This window comes from Protopterus annectens, chromosome 16.part0 (genome assembly GCF_019279795.1).
Source record: "Protopterus annectens isolate FY-2018-M chromosome 16.part0, PAN1.0, whole genome shotgun sequence".
Classification (NCBI taxonomy): Eukaryota; Metazoa; Chordata; order Ceratodontiformes; family Protopteridae; genus Protopterus; species Protopterus annectens.
Genome location: NC_056750.1, coordinates 19,798,339 through 19,825,932, shown reverse-complemented (window position 1 = coordinate 19,825,932; position 27,594 = coordinate 19,798,339). Strand labels below are relative to the sequence as shown.

Sequence of the window (27,594 nt, the reverse complement as noted above, 5' to 3'; positions counted from 1 at the left end):
CTACATCAAGGAAGTTAGAGCCCCTTGTGGGAGTACTGACTATCTGCTCCAGAGCATTTGTGTTAAAAACGTCCAGGAACCTTTGAGGGGTGAGTTTGTGGTCATATATGTTACCCAGTCGATGGAAGGATAGTTAAACTCACCCATGACCAGGGTATTTGGCTATACTGGGAGGGATTCAAGTAGGTCCAGGCAAGCTGTGTGTTTTATGGGTTTCATGGTGAGAGGCCTATAGCTAATAATGACTTGGAGGGGGGGGGCTCTTTCCTACAATTAGTTGGACTTGGAGTAACTCTAGGGAGTAGTTCTGTTTAACCAGTCTAGAGGTGCATATGTCTTTAATGAAGATGGATACTCCTCCTCCTCCCTTGTTTTTTTCACATTCATTGGGCGGTTTGAATGTATGGAAGGCATTATAGCCTTGCATGGCCGGGGTACTCTCTGTGGCCCATGTCTCTGTGACTGCGCAGATCAGCATCTATCAGGGTGAGGAGTGCTTCAAGTGATGCAGTTTCTGATTTAGACTCCTAGCATTAGGTAGCGCAACACTGAGTTTGTTTCTGGATATTTTTACATCTGGAATTTGTTCTTATGACATGGTGGCCTGAAAAAGGCACTATGGGGGAGGCAAGTACCTTTGCCTGCAACCTAAAGCATAGAGGTGACAGCTGAAGACCATCTCTGTCAAAGTAGCAGTGTTTGTCAACCATATCATCCCAGGCTGTCAGATATTAGATCCCCTTGGACTGACACAAGCTAAGACAATTGTTGTAGTCAATCATTTTTTGTTTGTATTGTGGCATCATCCTGGGTGGGGGAAGAATGTTGCTTATGGCTAGGGATATACATATAATCTGAAAGCTCCATAATTTCTCTCTTCATATTCTCCAGTGAGGTATGGCTTAAGTCATTCACTCCAACATGGACTATGACAGAGTCATAACGGTACTTGTTGAGAGACTTGAGTGCGTGCGTGATTTTGTGGATCCTGGCACCAGACAGGCAGCTGACCATGACCGTCTCCTTGTCCAGCTTAGTAAGGGGGACATCTGTGTGTCTCATTGTGGAGTCACCTATAACCAAGACATTTGGTTTAGATATGTTTTGCCTTAAGGACTTATTGGATGATACACTGATGTGTGTGTTATTATGTGTAGTGGGTGCTTTTGGAACCGTATTGTGTGCAGAAGGTTTGCACTTGGGATGTCTTTGCTCTTTTGTATATTTCTAGTGAATACCTCTGCATATGTGGGTTTATGTGTTGTGTGTTTGGTATGTGTGGGAGGAGGAGTGTGAGTGCTAATAACCTGCTTGATATTCAGTTTGTTGTTACATGAGAGAGACAGCATTGATTCCAGATTCATAGTATAGATACATCTCTTACATATTGTATTTACATGTTTTAGGAGTAGTAGGCTGCCTGTATACATGAGGTAATTGATACATTGCCTCAGGATGACCTTACATAGCTATCTAAGTCTCTGCTGATTGCCTCTATGTGCATGTTTTTTGAAACACTTCTGGTGATGTTTTCTGCTCAGAGAAAAAACAAAAATGACCTTAGTGTGGGTTCTGTCAGATAGCTAATTAGCTATCTAGTGAACTATACTTGAAGTAATGTTGAGTTGGAAGAGTTTCCCAATAATCCCATCATTGTGGATAATGTCAAAGATCTTGATAAGATCTGTGACACCCCCTCCTCTTGGCCAGTAATCAATGAGTCTCAAAACTCACCACTGACAGCAGTAAGGGGCATTCACTTGGAACAAAAATGGATACACACAGTATTTCCAGATGCAGCTCTCTGCACCAAGAATAATTTCCCTTAAGAGCACACAGGGAACACACTCTCATCTTGGGGCTGGGTTTCCCTCTCTCTCACCAGCCCCCAAATAAGACTCCTCACTGACCACAGCCATAGAGTTGGATCCTCAGCCGAGTGTTCCAAGCCAAGTCCTCCACCATCCCTTCTGTGAAACCAGTGCTCTGTGTCCCTGCTCCAAGTAACTGACACACACACTCTTTGAGAGTTGGTTTTCACACACACACACACACACACACACACACACACACACACACACACACACACACACACACACACACACACAAACACACACACACCCCTGGGACAGGCTGGCAAAGATTTATCAGCTATGCTCCCCCTGCCCAGACTATAAGGTAGATACTGCCAACAGAGCACTCCATAGCCAGCTACTTAAAGGTTCTTACCAAGGTATCCAATTATACCTAGTAAAATTAATACTAATACAAATGGTAGTGTTTGACCAATGCAGCAAGGCTTTCAGAAGTGGCCAGAGTGTTACTACATAAATATAAGTACTCTCAAATGTTAAAATATTCTCTAAAAGACCAGCCACAATGAAAAGTTTAAATATATTTAATAATAAATAATAAAAGAACATGAAAATACTAAATGCCTATTTATAATAAACACCAGAGGTTCAGTCACAGGAAATATTAAAATAACACAGATGGATAGATGCACACAGATGCAGAAAAACAGTACTTAACTAATCTCACTATATTTTCCTGACTGATCTAAAGAATTGCTATTCCCTGGTTACTTACTAAAGCAAGGCAAGATGAATTGAGTGAGTGATCCTTCTATGTCAGGTTTCAAAACCAGACTGCCCTGAGACTTATGTCTCATCTAGTATTAAAACATCATTTCAGTGTTGGTTTACAGAATGGAAACACATACATCTGGTCACTTGATGTCTGGTTCCCATACTACCCTCTTTACTAGAAACCCAGCCAGAATATTGTACATATCTGGTACCATACGCACACACATAGAGATTTGCTAAGATGTGCTATAGCATCTGCTGTAAAACCATTTCAAAAACTTCCACCCTTCCAGGATAGCAATTAGTTCACCCCTAAGGACAATACAGTAGGATTCCTAGTCCTAATTTTTACAGATATTTTGTCTCTGGCTGCAATCAGAACTGTAAGATACAATCTTTATGGCCTACACCAGGTAAATTAATTTTACACTGTTTTTCAAAGTTAGCTGGACTGAGATTAACCTCTTCTCTTCCGGTATCATCTGTTACAATATATTCATTTCAACGGTTACAATACAGTCTGACATACAGGTGTATTACTTTTCTGTCCAGCAGGACCCACTGTTGGTACATTTTTACCATAAGCAACTTTACAAATACATTTTTCAACACAAGCATCTGTACAAATCAGTTTGATATACAAATGACATATAATTCCTTACAAAACTTCAGCTACCTATGCTAGCATATGTTACACATCCACTGCCTTACTTTTCCTGGCATAGCTGGCAATACTTCACATCATCACAAGATCTAAGTAGGCATCAAGGATTGTTTGTCCCTTATCAGCAGCCTCATTAACATTTTTGAAGAACTTAACCATGCTGAGCAAACATGATCAACTTTTACAAAACAGAACTGGTTTGTATCTGGGAATATAAGGTAACACATATCATTATTTCTTAGTTCACTGATAATTCATTTTATAGCCTAGCAAATAATAGTATTGTGAGTAATAGACCTGTAATTTCCAGGGTCAGCAGAGGGACCCACCTTTATTCAAGAACATCACAATGATGTAACCAGTAAAGAGACTCGGGTTGAAGAGTTGATGGAGGGTTTTGGTAGGTGAGATTTTAGCATTTCTCAGCAGACAACCATGTTATTTTCAGTATCCATGAAATTGGTATTTTTAATTTTGGAAAGTATCAAAGGACTTGGTGAAGAGTGATTTCAAGAGGAGAGTTGGAATGCAGAAGAAGAGGGGTGGGATGGGGCTGAAGATGGAAGAGAATTTGTCCACAAGAATGTTATCGATATCATTGGCATTAGAGAAGGAAGACATAAGTTCAGTATAGCATTTTTTGGTTACTTCTATGCTTCCTAATATAGCTGAAGAAGGCCTTAAGGCTTTATTTTGAATTGGATGTAACTCTAAGGTTGCAATCAGTCTTACATTTCATAATGGTAAGCTTGAGGGAATTACCAGTTTTAAAACACTTTTTTTAATGATTAAGGGGTAATCCTTTTCATATAGCCAGGGGCTTTTTCTTATTGCCATAGAGTTTGTTAATGTGGTATTCCACTATATGGATATGGTTTTAAACTTGATATTATACTGATATTGGATGGATATTGATGCCTTAATACATCTAAGAGGGATTATTGTTCTGAGGAGTAGGTAGCAATCTCAGGTACAAAGTTTTCTGGGCAGCTACATTATTTGTAATACTCAATATGATTAGTGAATATTATGTAATTGGTTTTGGACTGATCCCAGGATTCAGAAAAAGAGGTCACAGTGAGATGGTTAGACTTGACTAGGGAAAGGATGAAAAGTGGGGGTGATGTAACTGGGGATATATTAATGAGGATAAAAGCCTGAAGGCTGATATGTCTGGTGAACAGGGGGACAATTTGGTGGTATATTGGTACTTATGAAGTCCAGAAATCTCTGGCATATTTTTGTTGCCAGTAAACCTTTGCCATTTTATGTAGGAATAGTTGAAGTTTCCCGTAAGAAAGCTATGTTGCTCAATGGTTAACGTTTCTAACCGACTAAGGTATTCTGCACGCTCTGAAGGGGTCAAAAATGAGATTATACAACTGGCTATAATATGATTATTAATTTTAGTGAGTATTACTAGAACTTCATCTAGTTCCAAATCTACATTAAGTGGAACCTAACAAGAAACAATGGAATTATGAATAATACAGATATTCCTCAATTCATAGGTTCATATTTAAGTACTAGGCTAGCTGTCCTTGGGGGCCATTTTTGTGCTCAAATTAACCTATCCCATGTGGTTAGAAGACTGGCCTTACCCATCCCATGGTCAATAATTATATATTACCCCTAATGAGTATAACTGGGATCATACCCTAGATAATTTGAAGAGACCCATACATGGGCTAAAGCATTTAGGAGCTGCATCTATCCATCAGTAGTACAGGGTGCAGTCCTGGGGTAAATTTTCTGTTTTCATTCCATATATCTACGTTGGACTTGCTTGAATGTGGACAGAGATGAACTTTGTTTTATGTAGATGTGGACTCTTTTCCACAGCAGTGGTATCCTCTGTGAGATATACCTGTCCCTCCAAACCATTCTGTTGATGTTGCAGAAGAGGTTTAGATCCCTAGACCAAGTATTTCTGATGTCACATGACTTGGTGATGTTCAGTAAATCCATCAGTAATGGGTAGGAGGATACCTTGTATGCCAGACACAGATCACCACTTAGCAGTCTGTTTGATACGGAATATAGCAACAGGGCTTCATGTCAGTCCATGTAGGACAAGTTGTTTAAGCCTTGCATATTTTTATTAAGGTATCGCTGTGCATGTCGGGTTTTTGTATGACCCAAAGGGGGCGCCATATTCAGTGACTGGCCTAATAAGGGCTGAGTGACAGGAGACAATGACAACCGTAGATCCCTTTGTTTACAAACTATGTAATATAGAAGGACTTTTTTACAACAATAGACAACATGTTGGTCAGATGTTAGATCAATTATCTTATCTTTGAAATTAGATTATAGTTCTAGTTCACTAACTATGAATTTATGGACAGTTAAATAATTAATACATGGATGTTTTTCTTCTATTTGTTTATTTTCATGAAAAATTTTAATAAAAAGTTTGAAAAAAAATCATGTTGCAATGCTTTACTATTAGATTTTGTTATGTTAAATACAGCATATTTATCCAGTACTATTTCTGCTTCTTTTTGCTTTTATTAGTACTTATGGAGGTTTTCTCCTCAGGCATTCTCTTAAAATAGGCCTGTGTTCCCAAGGACATTCCCATTAATCAATGAAAAAATAAACAAATAAATAAATATTGTAAAATAGAGTGACAGGATTGTTAATGCATTTACTTTTACCCAACAAAATATAAGCTAGATAACTTTGATATTTTATTCCAATCCATGTTTCGCCTAGAAGCCACAAAAAGCACATTAACAAAAGAAAGGGGGAAAAACATGTTATAGTTGTTATAAATACTATAGAGGACTGAATCTGGATTGTCAAACACAACAAGGTTATGAGCCCATCAAGAGGATTTTATGGTAACAGCACCTTGAAAGTGACAGAAACATGAATATGCATTAACTTTGCCTGAGGAGTTACGAGTCATTTAAGTTTTTTGGGGGAAATGTTCCTGCTGAAATTTGGGGTGTTTAATAAGTATCTTACTATTATTGTTATTATGAAGGTACTGGAGGCCTTTCTGTCCAACACTTGGCACATCTAGTCCTTTAATCCCTGTGTACAGACTGTAACATCATACTGGATATAATGAAGTACAGTGTAACTTATACCCCCACTACATTACATCTGGTCATGGGTTTTCCTGTTCTGACTGCGCATCCTAAAATGTAGTCCTACCCCTGCTGCACCCTATATGCTGTGGTCACTCTCTTCTCTTGCACCAGCTGGATGAACACCCAAAACAAGGGGGAAATTATAAGTATTCTGCCTGCCTGTTGAAGACCGTTCTGGGCTTATTTAAAGCAGTTCGCTGTACTTAAAAACTCATAAACTATTTACAGTGAAGCATTAACAGACATACTCCAATAGGTTCCTACCTGGATTTTTGTAGGAGATTTTTATTTGCTGTATTAATATGTGTTCTGTCGTATTTAACTTGCTACTTGCTGTCCCACCCTCTGTTAGGATGATACAATAAGGTATTTTGCTGTCTGGTATCTGGTGTGTCAGAACACAAATCCATAAACCAGACTTAAATATTTAAATATTTTTCACCACATATAATAATTTATAGAAGTAGATGGTCTTCGGATAGCAAAGTAAGTCAATATCTGTGAACCCTCATTAGACCTCAGTATTTCATTTACACGCTCAACAGTATTCCAGAACTGAAAAAAATAATCAAATCAAAAATGATTAAACACAGTACAGCAAACAATAATTCACTGAACACCTAAAACTTTGAAACTTAACAGATTGCAAAAGAAAACAGTTTCCTCTTGCACCCTACCACTAACTACGGGCATAATTTGTCAGAATAGGGGTAGTGTTATGGGAAGATTTTTTTCCAAGGTAAGGTATAGGGTTGGGGGTTAGGGGTAGTGGAAGGATCACGGTTAGGGTTAGCACATTTTAGTAAGGTGGAGCGGGATGGGGCTTACCCTCCTTTTCCACCTTAGCAATGCATACTAATCCAAACCCTAACCCTGAACCTAAACCTGTATGCTCCCAGGTGAAGTAATTGTGTAACCCACTTTCCCAAACTAATGGAGAGAAGTCTACAGATGGCAGGGAACAGTTTTAAAATAGTCATGTGCCATAAGCTCTTCGTTCAGGGTTAAATGCAAGTACTTAAATCCTGTGTGCTTAAATCACAACTGCTCAACCCTTGTTGTTCAATCTAGTATTTTTTTTCCATGTCCGTATGCTAGATATATTAGCAAGATGTGTGAGCTCAAAGCATATTAACAGCTATACTGTCTGAGATTACAGTATCCCAGAGACTAAGATTTTTTTTTTGTTACTGATCTCCATTTCTCCAAGTTGCAAAGCCCTCAGAATGAGAATATATAACTAATGGGGGTTATGGGGGGGGGGTCTTCAGGTTGCGGACTTCTTCTATTTTTAGGTGACTCTACTTCTGGGATTGCATGACTCTTCATTACGTGCACTGTAATGTTTTTACATAATTTGTACATTCTCGGTGGTTGTTTCATAAAATTACGACCAAGGAATTTATTATTGGAGCAGTTATTTCTGTGTCAGGCACACTACATCCAACCGTTCTCATAGATTTTGATGTTTACTTGCTGCAAATGAAATATATATAGTTTCTGCTTTGTGACTTTTTAAATGTCTGTCCTCAGCTTCATTGTGCAAGGATGGCACCTACATTAACTTAAGATAACTTGTTCTGCTAGCCTACAAACAGCCTAGGATATTTGTCTTGACAGCTCCAGAAGCCCTGAGCTTTTCATGTTCCTATTATTACAACAAAATTATTACTTGAAGAACGAGGTTTCGTTTCATCTATTAGTGTATTATGCAATGTGATGAGCTGCTTCCTGTAGTCAAAGGTGCAGGGGTTGAGTCCTTCCACTGCCATTTTCAAGCGGTGTGACACTAAACAAGTCTCCTAACCAGCCGGCGCTCCTGGGTCACCACTGAAAAAGGATAGTGTTGTTAACCAGTTAACAAATGTATACAAAATATAGTTTGATATGATATGCATTTTTCACCCTGCTACTAAATCGTTGAAATTTTAGACCTATTCACTCACTCAAATGACAATGGAATAAATAGAATAAATTGTCTCACCATAGCTCTGTTCTCAATACTTCCAATACAAATGCATCGGTATAGAAGGAATTTACATAAATATATGTAAATGCCCAGGGCAATAACAAAGCAAATGACACGTAGACGGTCTCTGGGTCTAATGCCTGCTACAGTTAACAATATGTCTTGCATACTGACCCAATAACGGCTCTGAGTACAGTACACCTGTAACACATTTTCATATGAAAATGTTTAACAGAGCAAAGTTAATAATTACCATTTTGCACATTAGTACTGCATTTTGATGCAATACAACTAAAAATGTTTCCTTTGAATCTGCTTATTACCACAGCTAGTTAAAGATTTAAGAAGATCCATGAAATCAGACAGTAGTAGATGAAAAATATAAGCAGCTAATGTCTATGTTTTTGTTTTTATGACTAATAATATTGTTTGAAACATAAACTATATTTATTTTAAATACACGTTCTAAGACTCACTCTTACAACATAATCAGCACTGTTTAAACATGGACTATTCTTCTTCTATATTTTTCTGCTGTGCCTAATAGGTAATTACGAGAGAATAGTGTACAAGCTATCATACAATTGGCTTAAGTACTGGTGTCATTCAAAGGGGATCCAATGCCTGTCAGCTTGGGATGATATGCTTGACAAGCCACGATGCTTCGCTAGGGACGGCTTGCACCTGTCACCCCTGGGCTTTCGGATATTGGCAAAGGCTCTTGCTACCCCCATAGTGCCTTTTTTAGGCAAGGCTCAAAAGACAAACCCACCTCCATAGGTATCACAAGGGATAAGAAACTAAGAGTAATGCTACTCAACGCCAGAAGTCTAAACCTCAAGATGCATGCACTCGAAACTCTCCTTAGCATGGAGAACATCGATATCTGTGCAGTAACAGAAACCTGGTTCAGGGCTCCCGAGAGCACCCCAGCACTACCAGGTTATACCTCATACCATGCTTTTCGCCCCAAAACTTGGACCGAACCACAAAAGCAGGGGAGTATCGATATTCATCAAAGATACCCACACCTCCAGGTTGGTGGCAAAGCACGAAGCATCAGAGACTATCCATGTGCAACTAACAGTGGGTAAAACTGCCTTCCAGTTTATAGCCTGCTACAGACCACCCTCCCAAAACCAGGAACCCCACTCGGCCTTCCTGAGAACACTGGAAAATATGAAGGTCTCTCCAAACACCATTATATTGGGCGACTTCAACTACCCAAACATAGACTGGGAGCATTACTCTAGCTCCAACACCCTAGCCCAAAGGTTCCTAGAATTTATAAACTCAAATGCTATGGAACAACTTGTTACCACTCCCACAAGAGGGGAAAACATACTGGACCTGATCATCACCAACATGGGGACTCTATGCTCCAGACCAGAAGTGTATCCCTCACTGGTAAGATCAGACCATAAACTAATCTCACTGGATATTCACATCCCGACCCCACCCCTGCCCAGAAAACCACAGTGAAAAACTTCTCTAAAGCAAATTTTGCACTCCTCAAAACTGAGGTGGAATCCTTCAAACCCCCGGGCCTGTGGAAAATACAGCCCAGACCGCAGAATCCTTTATAAACGCATTCTATGAACACCTTCAGGAATGCATGGATTATGCGATCCCAAATAAAACCAAGACCCAATCCTCCAAAGGCAGACGTCCTGTCTGGTGGACCCCAGCCATAAACAAACTATACAATAGAAGGAGGAAGCTACTAAATGATAAAGCAAAATCCCAAAAAGGGAAGGCATCACTGATCAGTATTAGCAAAAAACTACGGGCACACATAAAATTGTCTAAGGCCAGCTTCGAGAGAAAAATTGCACAGAACACTAAGGATAATCACAAGGCTTTCTTTAGTTATGTTAGGAACCTGGGTGGTAATTCCCAGATATGCTCAGAATTAGTCCAAAATGACAAAAAATACACCGAACCCACAGACATTGCCAACATCCTAGCTGACAGGTTCAGCGCAAACTTCTCCTCCCCACCAAAAGGGCAAATATCTATCCCAGCAGAGTGCTGCCCCCCTGACATCTCAGATGCTCAGGTAAGAGCCGCCCTCTCCAAAGCAAAAAACACAGCATCAATGGGACCAGATGGTGTCCCGGGCTGCGTCCTACATGAACTCAAAGAAGAGCTGAACTCAAACATAAAACTACTGTTCAATCTCAGCCTTACTACAGGATATGTGCCCAAAGAGTGGCGTACAGCAACAGTGGTCCCTCTCCATAAAGGTGGTGCCTCAATGGATCCTGGAAACTATCGCCCCATAAGCCTAACTAGCTTGGTCTGCAAAGCTATGGAAAGGATCATCATGGACCTCATAAATAAAGATATTGGGGACCTACAAACACTGGATCCTACCCAGTTCGGCTTTGTTAAGGGCAGATCCTGCCTCTTAAACCTGGTTGATTTCTTTGAAACAGTCACCAAGGCCATTGACGAGGGGAAGGTGGTCCACACAGCCTACCTGGACCTCGCAAAAGCCTTCGATACAATACCCCACTCGGGCATTATAGATAAGCTCACCAGCTTAAATATAAACCCTATGTCACTAGATGGATTGCAAACTGGCTCAAGGACAGAACCCACATGGTTAGAATTGCTGGAGCCATGTCAGACTCCAAACCAGTTACAAGTGGTGTCCCACAAGGCTCAGTCCTGGGACCTCTCTTGTTCGGTATATATTTCTCGGAGGTACAGGCCAACACAGAAGGACTGTGGCTGACCAAGTTCGCAGATGACTGCAAACTGGGTGCCATAATCGACTCTCCAGCCGACACAAGCATCCTCCAAAAGGGCCTCATAGAAACAGACAACTGGTGCCAGAGCCATGGCCTCAAGCTAAATGCCAAAAAGTGTATAGTCATCCCCTTTGGCAAAAATAAAGTGCCCACAAATTACCACATAGGTGGAAATCCATTAAGTACAGAAGAAGTAATTAGGGACCTGGGGACCCAAGGTGATAGCAATCTCTCATTTGACAACCATGTGGCCAAAGTGGTTAGAAAAACATTTTATATAGCCCACCTAATCATGAAGGGATTCACATCTAGATCAGGGAGGTCATCGTGCCTCTTTACTCATCCCTCATCAGGCCCATAATTGAGTACAATGCCCCTTTTGGGATGTACCTTACCAGACACCTGCAGCAACTGGAAAGACCCCAAAAGTACCTCACCAAGAGGATCAAAGGGCTCAAACAGATGCCATATGCTGCCCGGTTAAAGAAACTCCAGCTCTACTCAGTGGCATACCGCCTGTTCAGAGGAGATCTGTGCCTGACGTATAAAGCCATGTCCAACCCGGAATTAATGGACATGCTGCACCTCAGAAAATCCAAATCCCATCGAGCTACGCTCGAGAGACTTGAACCTCAGCACTGAAATAAATAGGACATGCTGGAGGGACAGATTCATAACCCAGAGGCTCCCTTCACTCTGGAATAAAATCCCAGTCCAGGTTAGGCAGAGTCCCTCATTGACTCTCTTCAAGAGGAATCTTGATGAGTGGATGGGAGATCGTAGGTTTACCCCGGGTATCACTTCTGTGTCACTGTTAGATAGAGGCATAGTATACTAACCTCGAAAAAGGGCATAGCAAAATAAATTTAAAATGGGTGGCGAAAGCCAAACACATTCTGGCTAGGCTTATAAATGCCCTAGGGCAGATAGCCTAGTATGAACCTATGAACCTATGAACCTATGAATGAGCACCACAGATGCATGTACTTGTTTTATGATTCTGTGTCACTTATTATTTTATTTTTCTGTTCTTATGACTCTATTTCATGTATTATTGTAACAGTGGAGCTTTTCTTCCTGCGTCTCTGCCAGAAAGGGGTTTAATGCCCAATAAAACTTTTCTGATAAACAAAGACAATTAAATAAATTAAGGCTGATAATCATCTTTCTACTTTTAATCATGCAGACAGTCAATGCATATTGGTAGCAGCGATTCTGCACATACATTCCTCTATTTACATTCCAGTACAAATGCTGGTATGTACGTACATTTGTATATATGTACCGTATTACTATGACCGTATAATGCATTTTCTCTTCCTGCAAAAAACTCATATTTTATTGTCTTTTGCCCACAGATTATACATGCCAGATCACTGAAATGAGTGTTGACAAGCTTTTTGTGAACATTGGCAGTTCACTGATTTGGTCGTTGATTTACATATTTGTGTGGATATGTATCTTTCTTTCTTGTTTTGATATATATATAAAATAAACATATAGACAGAGCAATAGTTAGCTAGACAGATTAGATAGATAGATAGATAGATAGATAGACAGATAGATAGATAGATAGATAGATAGATAGATAGACAGAAAGACAGAGTTATTCAACATAATCAAGCATTTATAATAATATACCATATTCCATCCTATCATCCTATGGATAAACTAAGCATTGGATGAAAAAACTGTAACCCGTATATCTATATCGAAATATATATATATATATATATATATATATATATATATATATATATATATATATATATGTATATAGAGACACACACACACACACACACACACACACGGACAAAGATGTACTGTATGTATATGTGTGTGTGTGTGTGTGTGTGTGTGTGTGTGTGTGTGTGTGTGTGTGTGTGTGTGTGTGTGTGTTTGCATGTGTGTGTGTGTGTGTGTGTGTGTGTGTGTGTGAGTATATATATATATATATATATATATATATATATATATATATATATATATATATATAAAGATATAGATATAGATATATGGTTACAATAAGAAAGAGCGAATGCTCAACTGAGCAAATGCTTTCTGTTGCAAAAAATGACAAATGCACATGTGAGTGAACATTCTTCCTAATGGAGTTTCTGCTGGCATTCTTTTGAATGGGATCATAGTACAGCGGGGTAAGGGAATTTGCCTTTACCCTCCTGTTGTGCAATCTCAAACTTAGTATATAGAATTAGCAGAGGGTGTGGGGTGTGCAGTCCCCCACATGGGGTTCATGGTGGCTTGTCCCTGCAAAAAAAATACAAATCAATAATTGTTTGTTTTTTTACCTTTAACTTATAGCAGTGTTCGCTCTAAACTGATCACTGTTTAGAGGGTTGCTCATATGAGTGTTCACTGTTTCATGACATGTAACTATACATACATACAAACATCTCTCTCTCTGTCTCTCTCTCTATACACACACACACACACACACACACACACACACATGTATATATGTGTGTGTGTATATATATATATATATATATATATATATATATATATATATATATATATATATATAAACTTACACACACACATATACCAAATGCACAAATACTGGAAAGGCAATTCAAATGAGTAAAAAAAATGATTGACATGTCTGCACATCTAGGCATACAAGCAGATCAATATTAAAATATCAAAACACTAAAAATTAACAAAAACAAAAGTAAAAAAGTAAATCTATAATTGTACAACAGAAGCAAATACCATTCGGTACACAAACTAGAAATCTACATCATCTCCAGCTGCATGAAAATACAAATAAATTATTTACACGGGAGTTTTGACCATTTCCATCTCCCCAACAACCCCTGATATATGCATATATATGTGTCCACTTTGTAATCTCAAAATACTGAAATCCTGAATTTCAGTATTCCAAGATCACCGAAAACCCATAAGTCCAAATTCACACAATCATGCATACTACAATCAAGAAAAAGTTATAAAAGGACGCAGTATACCTTTAACATCTTGTACACAGTACCAAAAGAAACATGGCATTTGCGTATGAACCAGCAGGAACCACAGGGAGCGTCTACCAGACCATGCTGTCACAGAAGGGGAATCCTGTTCTGATAGTGGAAGGCCATGTGCATCACCTGGAAAAGCAGGGCAGCAGAAGGACCTACTGGTGCTGCAAATGGAAGTCGGTGCGGAAATGTAAAGGGAGGTTGACAACAGAATGCATTCCCGCTGGTGAACCGCTACTAAAAACAGCACCGCACAACCACACAGGGGATCCAACTGACGTTGAAAGGTATGCCATGTGTACAGAGTTGAAGCACAGAGCTGCTGTTTCCAGGGATGCCACTTGTCTGCTCGTAGAGGACTCTTTAGCGTCCACATCAATGGATGTAGTTCGCCATCTGCCGACAAGGTGTGCACTACTGCAACAAGTGGGTCGGATGTGTCAGAAGGTGTCTACGGTCCCAATTGACCCTGCCATAACACTGAGGACACTTAATGTCCAGGATTACCCCGTCAAGATCGGTACATTCTTGGAGAAGCGGATGGTGGATGGTGGGGGCGAGCATGTAGTGATAGTGTTCAGCACTGTCAACAACCTCTTCCATTTGAGCCATGCAACCATCTGGCTGATGGATGGCATGTTCTTCTACAAAGGGGTGATCTGCAGGCACCTGTACAGCATACATGGGCTGGTACGTTATGGAGGGTACAGTAAATCAGTACCACTCATGTATTGTTTAATGAGCAAGAAGTCCCTGCATGCTTACAACTTAATGTGGGACTGTCTGTTTGCTGAACAGGGATTTGAAACCGCACTTCAGTACATCCTGTGCGATTTTGAGATCGCTGCTATGACGACCTTTCAGCGGAATATAAACCGTGTTAAGTCTAAGGGGTGCCTATTCCATTTTGGGAGAAACGTATGGCGCAAGGTGCAGCAGTTAGGGCTAGCCCATCTCTACAACACCAGCATGCCATTGCAGATTGCAGTCAAGTGTTTGATTGCACTTGCATTCATGCCGGAAGGGGATGGGTTACAAGCATTTCAGGAGCTGAAAGAGTGCTTCCCACCAGAGGGGAAGGAGCTTATAAAGTATATTGGGAACTGGTATGTGGTTGGGAGGAAGGGGATGTCCACTACATGGTCCACTGCAGCCTGCAGATTCCCCCCTTTATTCCCCATTTCATTCTGTTCAATTCACTTTGTTTCTGCCCCGTACACAGAACTCCGTCGAGGCGTGGCATTGCCGGCTGAAGTTTTTACTGGGGTCTAAGGCCACTAACCTATCTGTCCTGATGCACACACTGGTGAGGGAGCAGGATAGGGTGGAGGAGTTGAGGAACCATTTAGCGAGCGGGTGCCTGCCATCCCGTAAAAGGCGTTGCTTGCTTCAGAGGCATGCACAGTTTGAATCTGTGCTTGCACACAGGGATGAATACACTACGATGGAGTTCCTAAAGGCTGTGGCTAGGGTCCTGCAAATGTAAGTGTCGGTGCATGGTTGTACTGTATGTTGGGGCTGTTCCTGCATAGGGGGGTTGGCAGCACTACCTTATGCTTCACATGGTGTGATGTTAATGTGTAGAATGCATAAAAATGGACGGTATGCGTATTCCTGGATTTGTTGATGTTGACATGGACAGAATGCTTGTAACTGCTTTTGTTGGTGTTGTAGGGTGCATATTTCTATTGTGAAAGGGGTAGGGTGCATATCAGTACAAAAAAACAGCCGCATTCACTTTTTTCGATATTTCGAGTTTCGGACAACTCAGGCTTGGCTTCTTGAACATTCGGACTTATGGGTTTTCGGTTTTGTGATCTCGGAATACTGAAATTCGAGATTTCAGTATTTCGAGATTATAAAGTGGACCCATGTATAAATATATATAAATATATATATATATATATATATATATATATATATATATATATATATAGATATATAGCTTCTCCTCTCAACATCCTCTCACAATAGAGAGAATGAAAGAGGGAGAGAGAGAGAGAGAGGTTGCAGTAGTACAGCGGTTAGTATTGTTACCTCACAGCAAGAAGTTCTCTGGTTTGATTCTCAGCTGGGGTGCCTTCTGTGGGGAGTCTGTATTTCCTCTCTGTGTTCATGTGGGTTTCCTCTGGGTGCTCGTGTGGGTTTCCTCTGGGTGCTCTAGTTTCCTCCCACATTCCAAAGACATGCAGTAGGTGGACTAGACACTCTAAATTGGCCCTAGGTGTGAGTGTGTGGTGCACCCTCAGAGGATCCGATCCTGTAAAACCCACACCTATTATGGAAACAATGAGTGCTGAAGGGTGCTTGTTGCCCAGTATGCTGAATGTATGGGAGTGAATCCATTATATATATGTATATATATATTATTTTTTTTCCGTCTTATTCCATACTAGTTAGCTCATGTTACAGTCAATTCCCATAATCCTTTAATTTATTTATTAACTTCCAAAGTTTACACTTTATCTGTATATTTACTTACTTCATGCCTAGTGCCTTGGTTCAGCAATGTACTGACCTTAGTCTTGCCATATTTCTGCTTAGTTTCTTGCCATACTATGTGAAAATTTTCATATATGTATTGTATTGTACTTCTATCCATTCTATATATTCCTTTATTGCATGCTATGTTATTACTTCAGAAGTATGTATACTTAAAATGTGATCTGTGTTTATCTTTGTTCTTACTATTTGTTTACTTAAACTTTTTTGGGAGCGTTTCTCCTCGGGTCTCTGCTGAAAAAGGGCCTCTAAGAACCCAGACAGACTAACCCGGTTAACAAATGTAAAAATAAATTATATATATATATATATATATATATATATATATATATATATATATAGATATACATATATATAAAAATAACATACATACAAACTAGCTCGATGGTCACACAACTCCATCTGCTGTGCAGTATCATACATATTGCACTTTACTCAACTAAGGCACATTTGACAAAGGCTGAGGTTATTCAGTTTCACTTTTGTCTAAAAAATCTGCACACACACGCACACGCACACACACAGACAGACACACACACACACAGACAGACACACACACACAAATGCATACAAATATATATGTGTGTGTGTGTGTGTGTGTGTCTCTCTCTCTCTCTCTCTCTCTCTCTCTCTCTATCTATCTCTGTCTCTCTCTCTCTCTCTCTCTCTATATATATATATATATATATATATAAACCTGCACACATATGTATATGTACACAACACACACACACAAATGCATGCAAATATATATGTGTGTGTGTGTGTGTGTGTGTGTGTGTGTCTCTCTCTCTCTCTCTCGCTCTTTCTATATATATATATATATATATATATATATATATATATATATATATATATATACCTACAGACGTATGTATATGTACACAATACACACACACACACACACACACACACACACACACACACACACACACACACACACACACACACACACACGTGCATATGTTTATGTGTGCTGTGTTTTATTTTCAGTCGTGAGTCAGGTCATGATGCCAAAAGTACATGACTGGCCAGTCAGACAGAATAATTTGGGAAAGTAAGACATAATGAAAGTACCTACAGAAAGGCTCCTGAGACACACAGTGACATTGTGAAGACATCATATGGGCAGTGAGTAGAACTCAGGACTGAAACTTAGACCCTGCAGCTGTTAGTATGTATAATTATGTACACATATACAGCAAAATCTCCGTAGCTACTGCAAACAGAAATAATTACATTCTTGTCCAGTTTATTACACATTTGATATTGTCATGATTCTTTCATTCACTTAACAATAGTGCAGTAATGTTTGGTATGAATGTAAATTCTCAATGAGAAGACCCCATCCTGACTAGCTGTTAATATTTTAGTAATTCTTTTGCATTAAACCTGTCTTTTATTTCTTTATGTGTATATTAATTAAAACCTGTTTGCTTTTTGATCAGTACAGATGAGCTATAGATGTGGGTTGACTTAGCCAGGCATGCTGTTTCAGAAATATAACAAGCTAATTTTTTCATAGCAATACTGCTTTACTGAAAAAGTATTCCATTGTTTAGCATTTCTGTCCCTATGTGAATGTACGCATACGAGTACAAGTTGATTCATATTTGACTCCAGGAACAGTTAGTGTATGATCTAACTTTATATGCATCCTAAGAAATACAAATGGGAAGGACCAGAATGATGTTATTATCTAAATTCTAGAACCGTATGAATGATGTCATTATCTGAACTCTAGAACCGTATATTGTGCTGTGCATAAATATTGTGAATTACACACCTGTGAATGGATATTCATGTGTTGTTCCAGACTGACACCATGGCCAAATGTTTTCCCACAGAGATCACAAGCAAATGGCCTTGTCCCACTGTGTGACCTCCTAACGTGGACCTCAAGTCCATGTGGAGTTGAGAATACCTAGAATTTTGAAAGACACAGGTTTATACCTCAGCCAAAGTAACACAGACAATATCAACATTTCTAAAGTGACATGATAAACCTTGTGCTATAAGTTTTTGTATATTTGAGAGCTGACATTCAAATTTAACCCAGGACAAGAAAAGAAAACATAATATTACAAATTAATTAATTCAAAAACCAGTGCTAAAACGCAGAAAACATTAACAAGTGTCTTTTACTATTGGGAAAAGCATAAATAGTGAAGCAGATTGTTTCCAAGAAAAGTTATTTGTTTCTGTATAGTTGATCAGCATTGCCGCCTTTACTTTAAAGTGTTGCACAGGAAGGAAAATGCTAAAAGTGTTGTCAGTACTTTCATGGATGAAGCAATGCAGTTCGTAAAAAGAAAATATTTTAGTTCACTGATAATTGAACAGGGTAGGACTACTGAAGTCAGCAACTGAACTCAAGGATCGGGGAATCACTGTTAACAGCGAGTTGATGTTTAAGTCATGAAAATATTGTTTTAGAACCTAAAAAGGCATTAGACTATATGCTGGAATTTGTCTCCTCTTCAGACTGTGAAGAAATGTTTTTTATAGCTCATCTTAATCTGACATGAATAGAAATGTTAGGCTTCGCTATAGTCACCTTTCCATGCAAAATAGCAAAAAGGGAAATGGTCAGCATATGGGAACAGCTTGCAAGAGCAGCCGCAGTCCACGGCTGGTTTAAGCATTAGGGGGACTCAGATGGTAATAACACTGGCCTTTAATGCTGGCGATTCTGTGCCTCCCACAAATACTTGGATTTATATTCTTCTGGCAACTGCAACATGAAATGCCACAGCCATGAGACATCAGCTTTTAAATCAGGTATTAAACTGGGGGCTCACCTCCTTGAATTGTTAGTAGTCCAGGCTGATGTTAAGGATCCCAAGGGATTGTTATTGAAGAGAAGAGAAGGTTCCTTAGAGTCTTGGGTATATATCAGTGAATCAATATAAATATAATCTTAGTTATCGCCTGAAAAGAACTCAAAAATCTACTGGAATTTAAACACTGTGCAAAATGAAATAAGTAAGTTATTTTATGAAACTAAACATATGTTCTCTCTGAAGTAATGCAGATGTACAGATTGCTTCATATTTGATTGCAAGGGTTTCTTTCAGCTATGATTCTGTTAGAAAGTTCCTCATTCCATGCATTTGCCACAAAACTTTCATGGACATAGGAATCATGGGATATCTGAATGGAATCTGTTATGCACATGGCTACGAGTCCTGACTAAGCTACTGAACACAAATAGTTTTACTTGTCAGGATAACTATTCTATGCAGAAACAGGATCAGGTCATGTAACAGCCAAAATCTGATTGATTTTCAAATTTTTGTTAGTTACTGAAAAGTTCCATCATTTGTGGGGTTGCACTGATATGGAATTACTCCTTGTGTATGTGGCACAGCCACCTCAGATCTGATTACATCAGCGGTGGTAATGCTGGAGGCATAACCTCAAGCTGTGTGGGGGGGACTTTGATATAGCAATATTTTTTATTATTTCATTGAACGCACTTTTTTAAAAAAATATTTTTGTCCCCTCAGCCCTCTTGTGCACTGGTCGGGTGCCAAGTGCTCCACACCCATGCAGGGTCTACCAGCCAATGTCCTAGTGCTCTGAACTTACTCCAGTATTGCTGGGTCCAGTCATGGATTGTAAGGATGTTCTGAAGGATCATCTCATCTGTGTTTCCATCTGGGGGGTGTTGTTTATGCCCTATGCACTTCCCTTTCCCACCCTCACATGCTCACTGCTTGCATCTAAGGGCAACTTCCTTCTTCAGACCATGTCTCCATTTAGCGTATCAACAAGAATCCTCCCACCTAGGACAGGCATGCTCATACCTTCTCTCACCCAAACTGCTATCCCAACCTGATTTGGCTAGGCCTTGGTTACGGCTTTATCTCTCTGTGCTGACTGATTACATGCCTGGTGTGTGAGTTGAGATGTGTGCAGAGATTGGTCAGGATCCTTGGGTAGTGTGGATATTTGTATTATTTTTTCCTACCCACAGTTCCATAACCCATGTGTTGATGTGGAACAAGCCACAGGTGATCTGCCGTTGCCACTTGCAGATGGACTGGAATCCCCACTCTCCACTGATATTTACAATCCTTGCCATCACCTCAAACACCGCACTAACATTTCATTCTCCTTTCATTTTCTCTTCTCTTGTCATTATCAGAAAATGAGCTGTCGGCAGGGTGGCTTAATGGTTAAGGTGCTTGCCTTGTAAGCACAAGGTGCAGGGTTTGAGTCTCACAAGGGATAACTGGCTAAGCTTAAAAAAATGTCTTGTAAGGGCAGTTAGCTTAGTATGAACCTATGTTACTAGCCTGCTATGCTTTTCCTGACTGAAATTTAAAAAAAAACAGTTAGGTATGCGGTTATGTAATACATGGAACATAGTATGTTCCAAAACTGACAAAAAGATAAGCCTGTTGCACACTTCTCAAACATATGAAAATAGCTGTAAAAAGCTTGCTACAGTGAGAGTTTTATATCAGAACCTTCTTAATATCAAAGCATGTACTACCGCACAGGTAACACCTGATACAGAAAAGCACCAGGAAAACATTCCAACAGCTTTGAAAGCTATAACAAACTTCACACTGCCACACATAAAATGTGGCAGACAAGTGTCTAGCAGTTTTTAAAGTTGTTAGTTGATGATAAGTACAGCTTTCAAAGCTATAAAATAACTTTGTGCTCCTTTTTAACTGGTAACACATTTGGGCAGTTAAAAGTCCATATATATTAAAAAAGTTGTGATCAGGTCACTGGACAAAACTCCATTTTTGTCAGATCAGGGCAGTGATCATGACTCCAGTTTATTATGTATTTTTAAAATGAAACCAATAATCAGCATTCAAGCTTCTCTCTCTCTTGGGGTAAATTTCTTGGAATCCATTTATCAAAGTATAACATATAGCATTATGACTTGGTCATCAGTCATAAACATGTCTTTATGTGTTTAAAATGAGTTTGAAATTTCTTTGTCAAGAAATTCACCTTGAGAACAGAGTGAATTGAATCTGAAAAGGGAAATCTTGACATCCATGTCAAGAACAAATAACTATTTATGATTGGAGAGACACAATCATAATTATTTGTAGTTTAAGGACTTTCACTTGATTAGTGTACTCCTGATGGTAAAAGCAGACTTTAGTATGCTTTTTTTTTTGTATGGCATCAAGAAGTGCTTTATGGTTTTTATAGATGTTATCATTTTCTGGTGTTGTTCTATGGTGGCCACAAGGAATGTTCTAGCATAGATCTGGGGTACAAAAGCTCTGGAATACATGCATAGAAATAGTTTGCTGCATATCTTTTCATGCAAGATAGGTGCAAAAAAGTCTTTTTTCTCTGATTTTGGTAAGTAATCAGCATGCTCTATGTATTATAATCTTAGGTATGACTGGTAAATCAGTCATAACCCTGTATAATATATATAATCAGCCTTCGATTAATTTAGTTGTTATTTTTAAATTGTATTATATACATGCACCATTTTATTACCTTGTTGATTCCTATCAGGTTATTGCAGTGTATGTATGTATATATATATATATATATATATATATATATATATATATAATATATGTGTGTGTGTGTGTGTGTGTGCGCGTGTGCATGTGTATGTGTGTGTGTGTGTGTGTGTGTGTGTGTGTGTGTGTGTGTGTGTGTGTAGTGCCACATACACATTTATGTCTGCAGTTATGTTAGTAACAAATGTAGAACTAGAACTTAATTAAGTTAATGAAAAGAAGCCATTACTGTTTTAAAGAGTACATGCTTCTGCTCTGACCTTGTTACATTTAACGCAGTGGTACATCTCGGAGTCCGGTGAGTAATGCATGCTGTAGTCAATGGGTGGTTCGTTGTCAGGAACTGGTTTTATGTGGGTCCCATATAAGTCAACTGACCTCTTCAGAAATGCAGACTGAAAGGTTGAGGACATCTGCGGAAAGTCGTATGTCAAATGAAAGGAGCGCCATGGAAAGGTGGGCTTATAGAAGGGAGGGGAAGGAGGCGGATGATAGTCCATAATGTGTGTCGGCACTGGGACTGAAGACGCCAAGGCTGAAACAAACAAACAAAAGTCATTCTGAAAAAAAAAAAGTTGGGAAGCTCACATGGCAGTTCATTTATAAACATAGGTTGCAGGATACAAATTACCGTTTACCATTTGTTGCTCTAACGTTGCACTTAAGAGTTTCAAACATTGCCCCGTAACAGAAAGCTAATGCAGCTAGTCGAAATGAAAACTGTTTTTGCATTATCATTATGGCACTGCTCTTTTTCCATATTTCATTACCTACTCAACATTTTTTTAAAAATAAAACTGCCTTTAGATTATCAAACAATCCATTTTTAATGTATTTTAATTATGTTGAGCAAAAGTTTTTAAAAAAGGACATCATCTAGCCCAGCTGAACCTGCATCTTTGTATAATACTGCACTACATTCATAAACTAATGTTGCTTAAGAAAAAGCATTTTAATCACATTATTCTTGGATTTTTTTGAATGAGCTTCAGTCATCAGCAGTAAGATGGATTCCCAACCCAGTACTTGTTGGTCAGTACCAGGACTCAAAGGAATTCCTACAGCTAAACACTCCTGCAACTACTTAAGCCTGAAGCTGCCATCTTGGTAAATCCAATCTTGGACAATCTCAAAAGTACTGAAAAGCATTTGTTATCAGTATGTACATTAAAATACATCATAATTGTTGCAGAATGCAGTTTCAGTTATTTTCTTCTTAATGTCTCACCCCTTAAAATAAAATGTTAGAGAAAACCAACTCCACTGATCTTACAAGGTAATTTAGAGTATTTAGAATATGCTGTCTCCCTACATGCATCCTTCCAGGAGTAACCCCTGAAATGTTTTACACAAATACACACACACACATACACACACACACACACACACACACACACACACACACACACGCACACACGCATACACACGCACACACACGCACACACACACACACACACACACACACACACACACACACACACACACACACACACACACACACAGATGTACACAAACATACACACACAAGCGCACACACACACACTCACACACACACACACACACACACACACACACACACACACACACACACACACACACACACACACACACACACACATAAATATATACACACATTTACCAGGTGTATTTAGTCAGGTCTGACTAGATAGATGTAAGAATACTAGGATAAGTTATAGTGATCTGGCCCAGAGTAAGAGTGATTAACTTACTTGTGGTTCTAATGTACTGTATGGATCACTTGTGAATTGTACAGATTATTTTTACTGTGTACTTAGGCCTCAGTTAAAACCTTTGCTAAACAGGAATTAGGACAGAATGAACAGCACATACTGTACAGAAGATTTAAAGAGAGTGACATAGCGTGTACAGTTAGGCTACAGTTACATAGGTAAGTAGAAACCAGAAGATAACGCAAATCAGATAATGCACAGAAGGAGGAAATGTGTTTTAGAAAACTTCCCTTACATTTCGTCAGCCATTATTTCAGTGAAACATCAGCTGGAAGAAACAAACCTGTCAAGACTTCAACTCAGTGAAACAAGCAAAAAACATAATTTTGCTATAGACACACACACACACACACACACACACACACACACACACACACACACACACACACACACACACACACATGTGTGTGTGTATCTGTGCGTGTGTGTGTGTGTGTGTGTGTGTGTGTGTGTGTGTGTGTGTGTGTGTGTGTGTGTATGTGAGTGTTTATGGATTCCCTTCACAAGCTTAAAGTTTCAAAACTTTGAACTGCAAATGGTCGAAACCATAAGATCAAAGATTTGAAACTTTGAACGTTTTGAATGGAGATTGCTGCACAGCGCGGAACGGGAAATTTACCATTTTTCTCACATTGCATGTAGTATGTTGTGTGATCTCAGAGTTAATATATTTATTTATGCTTAGTTTTCAGGCACCATTTCTAAAAATGTGAAAAGAGGGGTTGTGGATGGATTTCTAATACACAATCGGTATAACAGAATTAATAGACACCAGAAACACAGACATCAGTGATATCTGAACGTTACTCTGTATAGCATTTATATTGCTCAAAAAATGTCAGAAAATGAAAAAGGAAAGCATTCTCAACAAAATGTTTTCCTATTAAAAATTAAGAAAAAAAACAACATGTTGCGATGCCAAGATCCATTATCATTCTTGAAAGTTAACTTTAATATTAGCAGAAAAAGCACATTAATGATGCTATGGAGTATACAGGAGAGTAGTAAAAAAAAACAAAGTTTTTTTGACAGTCGATAACCAGTCAGAAGCACAACATGGTACAGCTCTACCAGCTGTGCTTGTTTGTTTATTTATTTGTTTGTTTGTTTTGCCCTAATGATATATTGGGTGTGTACACTGCATGCACTTCTATTATACTATTTTGTTAAAATTTATTTTTTTTAAGTTTAAAAATTCAGAAATCCTTCTATAACACATTTAACTAGAATGTAACTACATGTCATTAAATGTTCCCATCACAAAAAAGGTACAGATTAACAACATAACAAAATTAAACATTTAAACAGATCACAGTCCACAGTTATTGTCATCATGCCTCATGCTATAACAATGGCAAACAGCAACACTCACCCAAATGTTCTCTAATCCCCATGCCTGTTGGTGCAGACATTTTAGTTTGTAAAGCAATAAATGAAACTATAAACATAGTGATACTCTTACTATTATATTATTATTACTTATATATTATTATTACTCTTTATTGTAATTTACTGAACAAGTCTGTCAATAGTTTTGCTGCTGTGAAATTTTGTTAGGGTTCAGCTCAGTGCAGGATGTGTGGGATATGTTGAATATGTAGAATATACACTATACATCAGATATGAGGGACAGAAAACGAGCATTGATAAAATTACCCGTCCTTTCTTGTATGATGCAGCAGAGATGCTTACATAAAGTGGGTTTAAAGGAGAAGATGTTTCTCCATCACCTGCTGCATAAGAAATAATATAAAAAACAACAACCTTATGTTCTCAGTCACCATCAAATACAATGTGTCGTGCATTTAGAATTTCTTTGACTAATATCAAACCAGTCATTTTTAATGAGACAGTAATCCAAAGTCCTGTGCACTCACTCACCATTGAAGAATGCACAGCAATTACTGAATTTTCTGTGACTGAGACATTAAGCTGAACTCTGATTAACTTAAACCCAAATCTGTTCTGGGGCACTTCACCCAAAAAGCAGCATTTTTCTTGATTCAGACCCATTACTGCAAAACTAGATCATAGCGGTCCACTGCTACTGGGCATCCATTTCATTCACCAAACTCCAGCGATTGTGGAGGTCATGTGGCTGACACAGGGGGGGAAGGGCAGCAGTTGGTTGCTGTAGCAGCATCCTTAGTCAACTCACCAGTCCCAGATGCAGGTCACATTGAGCTTTGGGGGGAGGGGCTAAGGTGTATCCACTAAACAGTGTGAATGAGGACAGGAGTTGGTGGCAGCTGACAGTCAGCTGCAGGGGGGGGAGAGCAAAAAAATTGATGTGTCAGATTCCTGTTTCACCAAGATAGATAGCAGCTGCCTATAACTCTTATTCATCATAAATCATTTTCTCAGATATCAGAAAAGAAGGTAAAAACGCAAAACAAAAGGTAAACATGTAATAAATAATGTGAATAAAACTATCAACAAAATGCTTAAAATAATCTTTTTTTCCAGACATAGACAGAAAGAAAAGAAAGAAACATCAAGTCTGGAAGTTTAGCAAAGAAGATTATGAAATGAACTGCTACCAAGTTTCATCTTATAATCTGGGGTTTGATTCCTTTAGCTTCCATTTGCCTACCAGTGAAAACTGGCTTGTGCCTACAGAGTTTATCTGGTTAACAGATGATTAAAAAACAGCAAATAAATAAACATGTTACAAAGTTATAGCAATACAGTAATTTTTTCACATGATTATTTTTGCTTAAAAATAAACTGTACAAATGTCTATTTTCATTATTCCTAATATCGTGACACATTTCACAATAAACTGCGATACACAATAAAGTTATACTTAAAGAAATGTTGTAATCACTATCATAACAAAGAATCTAAATCAGAATGTCAACCACACAAATAGTCAACCCCCCACAACACTGAGCTCACAATGTTGAACTTCCAAAATACTGAAAACCAGAAACAACTTCTAAACATTGTTTTCTGCAGGGAGACAGATGTCTCTGCACCCCCATTGCAGGCAGGGGTCTGCCCCACACCCCCACCTGCATATTATATATGCCATTTCCAGGATTGCACTATAGCTAAGAAAAGACAAGACCTCACTTCCTGCTGTACCACAGTCATGGACACACACACACACACACACACACACACACACACACACACACACACGCACACGCACACGCACACGCACACGCACACACACAATACAATACACAACAATACAATATCTAAAAATACAATCAAAAGGGTCATTTTCTAAGTGCAATAATGCCCTCCAGGGTGGGCATTATATCAAAATAGCCCTTTACCTCGGAGTTGATATATTTAAATAGCAGGGGGTTTTGGGTGGTGCAGCCCCCCACATGGGGGGTGCAGGGGGGCTTTCCCCCTGCTTATAATTGTAGAAGGGTAATATGTTTCTGTATGTATTTCTGCTGCACTATAATCAGTGTTGGCGTTCTGTATATTTTTCTATATTATGAGATTCGGTATTACGAGTTTTCATTATTTTGAGCTTTCAAGATTTTGAGTTCATTATTTTGAGATTTAGGATTTTGAGCTTTAAATATTTTAAAGTGTACCTATATATATATATATATATATATATATATATATATATATATATATATATAAATTTTTTTTTTTTTTTTTTTTTTTTTTTTTTGAGGGGGTTGGTTTCCATAAAGTCTGCCATTTTCTGTCACATACCAAAGGATCATACCTCTCAACTATCCAGATTTTTATAGAGTATCCAGATTTTTGCTTCATATTTTTG

The 27,594-nt window shown here is 38.8% G+C and overlaps 1 protein-coding gene across 1 annotated transcript in view; it reads right to left on the bottom strand.

Annotated features, from left to right (window-relative positions):
• Positions 1-27,594, bottom strand: part of GFI1B (growth factor independent 1B transcriptional repressor) — a 159,782-nt gene that overhangs the window by 7,320 nt on the left and 124,868 nt on the right. Inside the window, exons 4-5 of the mRNA XM_044058892.1 lie at positions 22,353-22,627; positions 18,366-18,503 (exon numbers count right to left, since the gene is read on the bottom strand). Of these exons, the coding sequence (XP_043914827.1) occupies positions 18,366-18,503; positions 22,353-22,627 (413 nt within the window). The remainder of the gene's footprint in view (positions 1-18,365; positions 18,504-22,352; positions 22,628-27,594) is intronic.